Here is a 12,941-nt window from a genome sequence, read left to right on the forward strand (position 1 = left end):
AAAGATCCTCTGGGACTATGGTATCAGAACGGATAGGGTGATACGTGCAAATAGACCAGACGTGACGTTGATTGACAAAGTCAAGAAGAAAGTATCACTCATTGATGTCGCAATACCATGGGACGCCAGAGTTGAAGAGAAAGAGAGGGAAAAAATGGATAAGTATCAAGATCTGAAAATAGAAATAAGAAGGATATGGGATATGCCAGTGGATATAGTACCCATAATCATAGGAGCACTAGGCACGATCCCAAGATCCCTGAAAAGGAATCTAGAAAAACTAGAGGCTGAAGTAGCTCCAGGACTCATGCAGAAGAGTGTGATCCTAGAAACGGCACACATAGTAAGAAAAGTGATGGACTCCTAAGGAGGCAGGATGCAACCCGGAACCCCACACTATAAATACCACCCAGTCGAATTGGAGTACTGTGATAGAGCAAAAAAAAAAAAAAAAAAAAAAAAAAAAAAAAAATAATAATAATAATAATAATAATAATAATAATAAGAAGAAGAAGAAGAAGAAGAAGAAGATAGACACGCAGGATTAGCAGTTTATTTATTTATTTATTTACTTTTTTTGTGCAGGGAAAATATATACCTTACATCACTATGAAAGTTTGCAATGAAATCTGAGAAGAAGAGAGAGAGAGAGAGAGAGAGAGAGAGAGACGAGAGAGAGAGAGAGAGAGAGAGGAGAGAGAGAGAGAGAGAGAGAGAGTGTATGTCGATACATCTTAAAAGGTGTGAAAATAAGTCAGCCAATACGAAGCAGAGAGAGAGAGAGAGAGAGAGAGAGAGAGAGAGAGAGAGAGAGAGAGAGAGAGAGAGACGGGGGGTGGGGGTGACGTCATAGTCAATTTTTAAATTGTGTAATAAATATTAATGCCGTACAGAATTTTTTATTCACAAGATGTAAATCTTTATTCAATAAGTGTTGGTTTTGTTTCCACCAGTTTTTTGAGTTGCTACTTCGTTTTTTCAATTTTCTTTATTCACTTATTTACTTTTCCAGTTACTTATTCAATCTTTGTCGATGTTTTTCCCCCAACAGGGAGGGGCTCGCGCCGTTGTCTACACCGACGTCGTGCAGACGATCATGATGTTCGGAGGAGTTCTACTGGTGACGGTTATGTGTTGCAGCCAGGTGGGAGGTATTGAACGCGTCGTCGAATTGGCACGGGAGGGAGGAAGGATAGAATTCTTCAAGTAAGTCCAAGTAACGCTAAACGAAAACTGTATTTAAATACTACTACCAATTTCCTAGGATAAATCTTCTCCCATTATTACTGATTATATATATATATATATATATATATATATATATATATATATATATATATATATATATATAAAGATAAAACCCACGAAGGAAAGAGAAACGATGGAGTATTGCAAGGCCTTTCGACTTCTTGTCCTTTTCTTTGTTAATATTTTCATCACGTTCCATATTTTCGTGGTTCAGTTATACACACACACACATATTGTATATAAAGTGAATAAGCTGGTTGGTGAGGTTAACTGTACTCGTGTTGCAGTTTCATTTCAGGATGTTTCCTAAGTATCGTGGTCTTGCATGTAGAAAGGCAATTATTTGCATATTAACTCATTAATGTATTATTATATTTTAACATTGCAGACATATTTCTAGTGGAATTTGAATATAAATTTTGAGCAGCTGTTATGTTTCAGTGTGTAAAACCGTTAAAAGACGTCAGTCTAACTACGAAATAAAGATTTTTTTTTTATTAGTCGTACGCAGATTTTTAAAACGTCTCTCCTCAAATAGGGACCATATCAAACTCTGAACTCATTTTGGTAAAATTCTTTCTGAGTCCATATTCACAAAACAGTATAAATAAATATCAATTTCTCAGATCTAGGCAGTAATTATTTAATTTTAAAATGAGGGACAGTTCCTCCTGCGTGTCTTACATTAGTTTTTATCAAGTTATTAAGTTTATGGTAATTGATAACCTGCGGATTGCTTTCCTTTGAGTTATCTACCTTTCCCTGTTTTCACGATTCCTGTAGCATTCCTAGTTTGTCAGGATAGTGGATGGGCTAGAGTTGTCGGATTCCGGATTCCTAAGAGCCCGTGCCATCACAAGGATGTCTAAATCCACAGCTTCCATTTCCAGGTTTCCGACAAATCTGGGCTAGATTGAGGATATTAATTTCTCTTCATTGATCTCTGTACTCAGAATAGAAAAGACCTATTTCGTTACTTTACTTTTATTTTGAATTTTTCAGCTTTGACCCAAGCCCCTTCGTTCGACACACCTTTTGGTCAACCAATGTCCTCGGTATCTACGTTATCGTCAGCATGTTAGCCCTCAATCAGTCGCAGTTCCAAAGATTCTGCTCTTTGAAGAGTTTGGATATAGCCAAAACGTAAGTACGTAATTCCTTTAAAGAAGGATCTAATACGATGCTGCTGCATTTTATTGTTCGTTCTTCGTTGTGATGGTTCTTAATTAAGGTAGTATTTTGTCGTCCTGTACAACTCTCTCTCTCTCTCTCTCTCTCTCTCTCTCTCTCTCTCTCTCTTTTCTCTCTATCTCTCTCTCTCTCCTCCTCTTCTCTCTCTCTCTCTCTCTCTCTCAGTGCCATTTTGCTTGGTGAGACGTACCCGCGCACAGTCTGATTAATCAACAGATATCACGCGTTTAACATACGTCTAGAAATCTAAAAAATATCTAGAAGTGTTCGTGAACTGTCGTTGATAAGATTAGTGTGAAAACAGTAGGATAAAGAGTCTACTAAGTTAGTTAATCAAGTGAAATATTGTAAATCAGATCAAGATGGCAGTAAGTTCCAACTGTGGAAAAAAATGACGAAATCTTGCGTGTCTAGCAGATTCGCAATATAATGAGGAAGCAGGAAGGGAGCTGGCATTTCTCATCTATGAGATCAATAACAGCCCTAATCAAAAAGATACAAAAGCATTCATAGAAATATTAGAAGGATATGATCCTTCAAACTGGAACAAATCATCAGAAAACATCCTGAAAATAATTGAAGAACTTCCCAATAAAATCCAAGTGGTCAAAAGACTCATAAAGAAAATTTACATCAATCAGCATATTCCGATAAAGAAAATAAATAAGGTGAACATTGTGAATATACTAATTGATGCAATAGGGAAAAGAATGCCAAAAGCATGCAAACTGTGTAAGGTGTGGTATAGCATAGTTAATCCACAAAACCTGATCAGAAAATGTTCTGCATGCAACATTCCAACGCATCCTCAATGTGCTGAAGTAATGCAAAATATGAGTAAGGATACCAGAATATTTTGCTCAACATGTCTATCATGGATAGACAATGTTATTAAATCAAGACTTAATGTGCAAATAGTTGAGGCTGAAGAAGAGGAAGAGGAAGAAGAAGAAGAAGAAGAGGAAAATGGAAGAGAAAAAAACAAAACTGAAATGACAGAAAAAAAATAAGGAAAACAAAGAACAAGGCAAGAGTATGGATGCAGAGATACTCATTGATACTACATGAGGCAATCAAGCAGCATACATACGAAGAAATAAATTACGACATGACAACACAAAATAAAATCCCGAAGAGGCTCTACCCAAATCTGCACACTGATGGGAAAGAGGAAAAAAATAGACAAGAAAGACAAAGTCTGCACCCTTTTGAAAAGAGGGAATTGCAGATTCGGAGAAAGATGTTACTACAAACATCCCAAGGTATGTCACAACTATGAAATCTATGGTAAATGTGCATACCTAGACGGCTATGAGGATGATTGCAGAGATCTACATCCAAAAATATGCAAAAACCTAAAAGAAGGAAAAGGATGTAAGTTCGACAAAAAATGTAAATATATGCACTTAAATAATAAAATCCAAAATAAGAAAGAAACAAATAAAGAAAGGAACAAAGAACATGAGGTGAAGGAAAAAAAGCAAGCCGTCACCGCGATATGGAGTGTCAGCAAAGAATTTCCAAGCATCAGGTCCAAGATACTACAGCTCAAGAGATAGATACTGTATGTACGATGCTAGGGGATATTGCAGATATGGAGAAAATTGCAGATTCAGACACAAAATGAATAATTATGATGAAGGAAGATCAAATATTTTGGAAAAGTTGGATTTTTTAATGTCAGAATTTCTGGAAATGAAGAAAAGAACAACATACCAGAACAGGAAAGAGACATGGGAAAATCCTTATTATTACCCATATTAAATGAAGGAGATAACACGCAAACCATCATAGTGATGAATGCGCAGGGTTTAGTTACGAGTAACTCAAAAAGAAAAATAGAGTACTTAGAAGAACTAACCCAAATTGAAAAGAAAATAGATATAATAAATATAAGTGAAACCTGGTATTCCCAAGAGACTGGTAATGACGATCAAATAAAAGGGTTCCAAACTTATAGATCAAATAGAAAAAATAGGAGTCAAGGGGGAACCGCGATATATGGGAAAGACAAAAAAAAAAAAAAAAAAAAACACGAAAAAATATATGAGAAATATAGTAACTCAGAATGTGAACTAATAGCGGTAGAATTTGAATCTGAAAAATTAATGAACATAGTAGTATATAGACCCCCTAATACTAAAGAGTTTGACACAATAATAGAAAAATTGGATGATAAATGTAGAAATCACAAGGACTGGAATATTCTCCTATCCGGAGACTTTAACTTTCCTTTCGTAGACTGGAAAGAATGAATAGGAGATTGTGGTTGTATTTATACATATAAAAAAGAGAGTAATAGTACGTAGTGAAGAAGATAAGAGGCAATTCGAAAAGCTATTAGATATGCTACTAGAATACAACATTCAACAAATAAATCACCTGCCAACAAGAGAGGAAAATACTTAAGACCTAGTATTTGTGAACGAGGTGAATTATGTTAAAGAAATAATAGTTTATAATACGAGTATTTCAGACCATAATGTCATAGAATTAACAGTCCATTCCAAAGCAAGTGAAAACAGAGATAAGCAAGAAATGAAAAAGTGGGAAGGATATGGAAAATACAATTTCTACTGTAAAAATATAAAATGGTCAGAAATAAATGAAGAATTAAACAAAGATTGGGATAACATTTTCGTAAGTGATGATATAAAGGTAAATATGGAGATATTATATAAAATATTAGAGAAAATAGTGGATAAATATATACCGAAGAAGAAAAGTAAACATCAGTCATGCATACCAAGAGACAGAAGGATCTTGTTCCAGAAAATTAGAAAGTGGAAAAAAGGTCTTGCAAAAGAAAAAATGCATGGAAAATGATAGAACTAAAAAGTAAGTTAGAAAATGCAGAACAAAAGATTATACAATCAAAAGAAAATGAAAAACGGGACTTGGAAGAAAAAACCCTAGTAAATATCAAGCAAAACCCCAAACTATTATACTCGTATGCAAAAAAGAGGAATAAAAGTAGAATAGAAATAGACCCTCTAAGAATTGAAGGGAGATTAACGAATGAAAAAAAAAGGAAATATGCAACATATTGGCAGAAAGATATAAGAGAGAATTCACCCCTAGAATTGATAATGAAGATAATGATACAGAAGTAAGGGATGAAAATAGTGAATATTTAGCAGACATAGATATCAATTAAGCTATTAATGAATTAAAAATGGAGCTGCAGCTGGGCCTGATGGTGCCCCTGCTATTTTGTTAAAGAAAGTAGTTCATTCTATCGCAAAGCCACTTGCAATATTATTAAGACAAAGTGTAGATACAGGCAAGATTTATGATGAGCACAAATTAGCATATATTACCCCTACTTTCAAAAGGGGATCAAGACTAGAGGCAAGTAATTATAAGCCTGTGAGTCTAACATCCCATATTATGAAAGTGTATGAAAGGGTAATGAAAAAAAATATGAAACATTTAATAAAAAATAATTTGCTTAATATAGAACAACATGGTTTTGTACCCGGAAAAAGTACACAAAACCAACTGTTAGTCCACCGTGAGAACATATACAAAAATATGAAAAGCGGAAATGAAACAGATGTGGTTTATCTAGACTTTGCAAAAGCTTTTGACAAGTAGATCATAATATATTAGCGAAGAAAATTAGAAAGCATAATATAGTGGATAAAGTAGGAAGATGGTTAAAAGAATTTTTACACAACAGAAAACAGATAGTTATTGCAAATGATGAGAAATCGGATGAAGCTAAGGTAATATCCGGTGGGCCACAAGGTATGGTGTTAGCTGCATTACTGTTTTTTATTATGATTGCAGACATAGACAGTAATGTTAAGGACTCAGTAGTGAGTAGTTTCGCTGATGACACAAGAATAAGTAGAGAAATTACTTGGGATGAAGATAGGAATGCGCTACGAAGAGACCTTAACAAAGTATATGATTGGGCAGAGGTAATTAGGATGGTATTTAACTCTGATAAATTTGAATCAATAAATTATTGAGACAGAGAAGGAAAGCTATATGCATATAGGGGACCTAATAATGAGACAATCACAAATAAGGAAGCAGTTAAAGACCTTGGTGTGATGATGAATAGGAAAATGTTATGCAATGATCAAATACCAATTCTATTGGCAAAATGTAAAGCAAAAATGGGAATGTTGTTACGGCACTTCAAAACAAGAAAAGCTGAACACATGAATTGATTATGCTTTATAAAACATATGTTCGTAGTCCACTTGAATGTTGCAATATGATATGGTACCCACACTCTCAAAAGGATATTGCACAAATAGAGAGTGTACAAAGGTCCTTTACAGCTAGAATAGAAGAAGTTAAGGATCTTGACTACTGGGAAAGACTACAATCTTAAAATTATATAATCTAGAAAGGAGAAGAGAACGCTATATGATAATGCAGGCATGGAAACAGATAGAAAGAATTGCCGAAAACATCATGGAGCTAAAAATATCAGAAAGAGCAAGCAGAGGTAGATTAATAGTGCCGAAAACTATACCAGGAAAAATAAGGAAAGCACATAGGACATTAATCCACTACGCACCAGCATCGACAATGCAGCGTCTATACAATGCGTTGCCAGCTCATCTGAGGAATATATCAGGAGTTAGCGTAGGTGTGTTTAAGAATAAGCTTGACAAATATCTAAGCTGCATCCCAGACCATCCAAGATTGGAAGATGTAAAATATACCGGAAGATGCACTAGCAAATCTCTGGTAGACATAAGAGGTGCCTCACACTGAGGGACCTGGGGCAACCCGAACATGATGTAAGGTCTGTAAGGTAAGGTAAGGTAAGCTCTCTCTCTCTCTCTCTCTCTCTCTCTCTCTCTCTCTCTCTCTCTCTCTCAGGCCTTCATCTCATTTTCATTTTTTATATAATCCCTTACTTCTTAGCGAACGGTTAATTTACTTGTAAAAATTATTAACGAAAATACCGTAAGGCCGTTATTTCAAATAGTATACGTATGCAATCTGAGAGATTGAGATAAAAACATTTGCCTTTGCTAATGGTCTAAAAAAATCCTGGGCTTTGGGGCTGCGTTGTGTAGAAAAAATCTGTATAACGCGAAAAAATACATCTCAGCCACATTCACAGCATGAAAGGTTATTAGGAAGCCCAGATTTTCCATAAGTAACACTGCACAGGCAGCTACAGTTAATTGGTATTTCAGTCGCGGTAGCCGTTTTAGTCACACTTTATCTCAAAATTCTAAGTCTACGTTCGTTTAGTTTTTCCTCCGTTCTAAATTGTATTATTATGTTGCAGGCTTTGCATGCTGTTTCCCGTGGGCTTCTTCCTGCTGCTTGTGATCTTCTACTTATCCGGCCTCGTTGCTTATGCCACCTACGCGGACTGCGACCCCTTTACATCAGGGAAAATCGAAAAACCTGACATGATTTTACCCTACTTGGTCACTAACAGGCTGTCAAATTATGCAGGACTTTCTGGATTTTTCGTGGCAGCTGTGTACAGTGGCGTTTTGAGGTGAGAAACGATTTGAAACTTCAAATATTTTATTCCTCGTGTTGATTATGTGGTAATGTGGTGATATTGTGCTTTTCATGGCACACTTCAGTACTAGGAAAGTTATTTTACAATATAACCTATGTAATTACCATAGCTACTCTCATGCTTTTGATGTATTTTCTTCTTTCTAGGGTTAGTGCTTACACACAAGCATTTTTGTCCTTTTTTTTGGCACATTTTACCACTCATATCGGTATTGCTCATTCGTTTTTGGTTTTCTCCTCATCCTAAAACTGGTTATTCACTGTGGTTCCTCATGATTGTCAGGCTTATGGGAAGGGCGGGGGACAAAAACAAATGTTTCTTCCGTCTGTATTGGTAAAAATCATGAAGGAAGTACAATTAACTTTAGTAGAGGTTGCAGTCTCTATCCGAAATTTGAATATTGATGTTTATGATGAAATGAGACATAGAAAACGTGGAAACTATCTCTGAAGATTACGTAATCTCTTATTCGATGGCCATCTATAATGTTTGCCAATCATTTCATCAACGCATCTTGCTAATATGGTTATCTTTCCTTTGCTTTATTTATTAAATTATATGATTTGGGTTAGCCGCATTCATTTTAAACCATTATCGCAATTTGGACTGAAGAATACCATTTTCCACGGAGATATTGTATATTAATTAATTTTTGATTAAGAATAGATAAGTGTTTACAATGCGGCCTCAGTGGCGTGGTCGGTATGGTGTTAATGTGCCACCTCGATGGCCGGGAGTTCGATTCTCGGGTATTTTACTGAGGGGTGAGAGATGTGTATTTCTGGTGATAGAAGTTCACTCTCGACGTGGTTCGGAAGTCACGTAAAGCCGTTGGTCCCGTTGCTGAATAACCACTGGTTCCATGCAACGTAAAAACACCATACAAACAAACTGCGGTCCATGTAAGATAATCTGAGAAATGTACAAAACTAACGGGAAATTTATCATCTTTGCTTCATATTTTTACGTTCATCCCCGAGGGGCGGGTACGAAATGTCGTTCCACTGAGCTTCTGCTGTGGTGAAATTACTATCTCCGATAGCTCGAAATGGTCATAATTAAATTATAAAATAAGAAATCAATTTATGTTTACCCTAAATCTTGCTGGTATTCTCCTAACGCAAAGAGACAAGAACTAACCTTGTGTTCTTATATAACTCCCCCATACACATTTGGCCAAACATGCAAGTTAACTTATATAAGATACTTAGATAGTTCGGTGTCTTCGTGAAGGTAGGCACAGGAAGTGATTACATATTATATAACAAATAAGGAATGGCATTCCTCGCCATTATATCGGGCCTCATGAACGTCCCCTCAAAATGTCGTGTGTGCTAAGAAGCAGGGGCATATTAACCCAGACGTTAAGGTGGAGTAAGATTATCTAGAAAAAATAAATAAATAAAAAAAGGAAATTTTACATGCCTTACTAATATATCGGAGAAAGTTATTAACACAATTTTTGACATGTTTCCTATACCTGATAAAGTGATTATTATTAAACCAATTTTGAATGTTATACTTGATTATCAAAACTTAAATTAATCCAGACCTGTTTCGAGCTTATGTCCAAAATGCTAGATTATGTGATTCTTGAACAGTTAACAATTCATCGCAAAAGTAGCACTATGGCCGCTTTTTACGGTTAAAATATCCATGATTATATATTTGTAATTCTAATAAGCACATGGTTAAACATAATTGTATATACAACAGAGGATCTTTTAAAGATAATTATCTATAAAGGAATAGTCGAAGATTTTCTTGAGACCTTGGGATAGCCAGCCAACTTATAGCACAGCACTGCTTATAGTCAACTGTATTATATCGAGAATGCTGTATGGTGTGCTGCAAAAATTTAATGATCAATTGGAAATTATGGTATCTTAGTATAATATTACTCGACTTAGTGCGGTTTTCAATATTGTTGTGCACGAACTACTAAAATGGTTTACGATCTAATGAGTTGTTGATGAAGCGTTTGAATATTTGGAAGGCTACTTAGGTTGTACCTCATGTTGGACACTCGTTTTCATTTTATGAACAACACCATGAGTATCCCAGGGAAGTTTGGTTGAAAAGTTCCGTAGGCCTACGCAGCCTTCATGTCCTTATCGACCTATATCATTAATTTGTTTGTTTGTATGGTGTTTTTACGTTGCATGAAACCAGTGGTTATTCAGCAACGGGACCAACGCCTTTACGTGACTTCCGAACCACGTCGAGAGTGAACTTCTATTACCAGAAATACACAACCCTCACTCCTCAATGGAATGGCTGAGAATCGAACCCGCGATCACCGAGGTCGGACTCAAACACCATACCAACCACACCACTGAGGCGCTAATATCATTAATTTACTTCACGTGGTACTAGAATTTGCAATGAAATTATTTCCTGTAAGAGACGAATGTAACCGCCAGACTTGTCCCAAATGATAGTCAGTATAGAGAGCAAATACTGACATGAAAACTAGATCTGTTTGGTTAGGGCATTTTCATGTGTAAATTTGGAAGTAGGTTAATGAAATTCATTTCAGCGTATGATGTCAGGACTGCGAGTGTAATATACAAATGAATAACAATTATCTTGAAAGGGCCGCGTAGCTTGTGAATCTGTCGGAGGTTGGCGCTCAGGGGTCATATATTTACATTACTTTTTTTTATAATAATTGCAAAGTGAATCGTGGTATGCAGATGCGACAATGATCACAGATCGAGATAGAATATAAAGGGAACTTATTACACCACCTGATAGGGGATGTTCGTACCAGCTTACCTACCTAGCAATTTTGGCAACTGTCACATGACTATTGCGAAATGAGAACCCCATGAAATATTGATAAATTAAATTGTAATTTTATTTACCATTATAGTCGGTTTTCATTTCAGTTTGAAATAAGAAGAAATCTCAAGTAAATTATGTTCAACTGTTAATAATGTTAGTGCAATACAGTACATATGTGACGACGAAACCTTTTTCGTTTTTCCACTCAATTTGTCAGTCCTTGAACGTTGCTTGTGAAGGATCAAAGATGTACGGTGTGAAGTGAGACTTCTGTACGTAACCTATACCCTAAAGGAAACATGGCTCTGTGAAGTTAGATTATGAATGCTCATTTCTCAGGATACGATCAGAAAGGTAGGGCAGGTTACATGTACAAAGTTTGGAAATCTAGCCTACGTAATTAAGTAATTTATTTTAATACCGCCTAATGTCTCCTGTATAGCCTACTAGGGTAAAAAACCGCATGGTACAGGGGTGGACCATGTACGATCAATGTGTACAACCCCAAGAAAAGTACATTATACCGCGTCGTGACACCGGAGTAGAGGTCTTTAGCTCCGTTTCTCACCAACAACAAATCGCGTCTGATGCCCATCTCCGATGTCAGGACGCGTTATAGGAATGTACTTTTTTGGGGGTTGTACACATTGATCGTACATGGTCCACCCCTGTACCATGCGGTTTTTTACCCTATACTCTGTTTTTTTCCATCCGCCTGTGGTGTTTTTGCATGGTAACACTGCGTCCCGGGTTTTAAAGTTATGCTATGTGTAAGTTTTAGGTAAATAAAAGGATATCTGGCTGTACATTTGCAACTGAAAAGTGTTTTAAAAATTTAATGAATGCGAATTACACTGTTAATACTTGAAATAGGATATTAGGTAGTATTTACCATGCGCAAACACCACAGCCTGGATGACAGATGGAAAAAAACCGAGTATAGCCTATAGGTACCTACCTAGTACATGCAGACCGAACAAACGTAGACTTTTGCTATTGTAAACCGTATTGTGTAGGGGTAAATTTATTAGTCATAGTTTTAGATTAACCCAGTTGTAACCAAGGTTGTAGCAGGGGTAAATTTATAGGAATAGTTTCAACCAAGGTTGTACCTACCTAGGTAGCAGTTGTTATTTCAGGCTGTAGCTAGGCTACCTAGGCTACCTAATGAATTTTAGGCTACCTACCTAATGATTTTTTTGTAAATTAGTTTTTTGAAGGAGTGTTAACCTATTTAGGGTAAAAAAACCGCATGGTACAGGGGTGGACCATGTACGATGAATGTGTACAACCCCAAAAAAAGTACATTATAACGCGTCCTGACATCGGAGATGGGCATCAGACGCGACTTCTTGTTGGTGAGAAACGGAGCTAAAGACCTCTACTCAGGTGTCAGGACACGTTATAATGTACATTGCTTGGGGTTGTACACATTGATCGTACATGGTCCACCCCTGTACCATACGGTTTTTTACCCTAGCTAGTAAATATTTGAGTTGAATGATGCTTTTAGATTTAGGTATGTATTGTAAATCTTGGCATTACTAGGCTACGATGTTTCAATTTCTTATAAAATACATAAATCAATTATCCACCTTCTAGGTAATACCTAGTAATATGGTACTTTAATTCCTAGACTGACACATGAACCAGAAATTTCTCCGAGTGGTTAGCCTAACTACCTAATGCTTGTGCTCTTTTAATGATCATTGTAGGTGCTAACCAACCATTTTTGAGTTTTCTCCTCCCCCTTTCTTTAAGAAAAATTATAGGCGATTCCAGTGTTTGTTAGAAATATCAAACCAGAAAAGTAGGAAATACATGGGTAGATCTAGGTAATAACTCCACGTCGGGTATTTCTTTGCAAATTACAGTTTCCGATAGTATTTGGTTTGCTTATAAGAATTTATTGTTATTTTTGGGGGGTCGACTGTTATTTACCCCCAGGGGCTAGCACTTAACACGGCAAAGTACATTGGATGCCCCATTTCCAAGTGGCTTTTGTATTCACGGGACCATTCCTTGCAGTCTGTGTGAAGCTATTGCCTAGAATTTACCAATGCACGAAATAGTATTAATAAAATAAACAACTAGCCTAATTTGTATCAACAGGAGCAATTAACAAAAATAACAAAAATTAAAGAATTAAAACATGAAAGTTTGGCAAGGACAGCTACAGACATGCATTGATCTGTACCTTTTCTAA

The 12,941-nt window shown here is 36.2% G+C and overlaps 1 protein-coding gene across 2 annotated transcripts in view; it reads left to right on the top strand.

The window, feature by feature from the left end:
* Positions 1 to 12,941, top strand: part of LOC135221820 (sodium-coupled monocarboxylate transporter 1-like) — a 236,468-nt gene that overhangs the window by 28,529 nt on the left and 194,998 nt on the right. For both annotated transcript variants that reach the window (XM_064259717.1, XM_064259718.1), the window contains exons 5-7: positions 1,052 to 1,206; positions 2,251 to 2,391; positions 7,703 to 7,921. In XM_064259717.1, coding sequence (XP_064115787.1) covers positions 1,052 to 1,206; positions 2,251 to 2,391; positions 7,703 to 7,921 — 515 coding nt within the window. The remainder of the gene's footprint in view (positions 1 to 1,051; positions 1,207 to 2,250; positions 2,392 to 7,702; positions 7,922 to 12,941) is intronic.

Source organism: Macrobrachium nipponense, chromosome 3 (genome assembly GCF_015104395.2).
Source record: "Macrobrachium nipponense isolate FS-2020 chromosome 3, ASM1510439v2, whole genome shotgun sequence".
NCBI classification, from domain to species: domain Eukaryota; kingdom Metazoa; phylum Arthropoda; class Malacostraca; order Decapoda; family Palaemonidae; genus Macrobrachium; species Macrobrachium nipponense.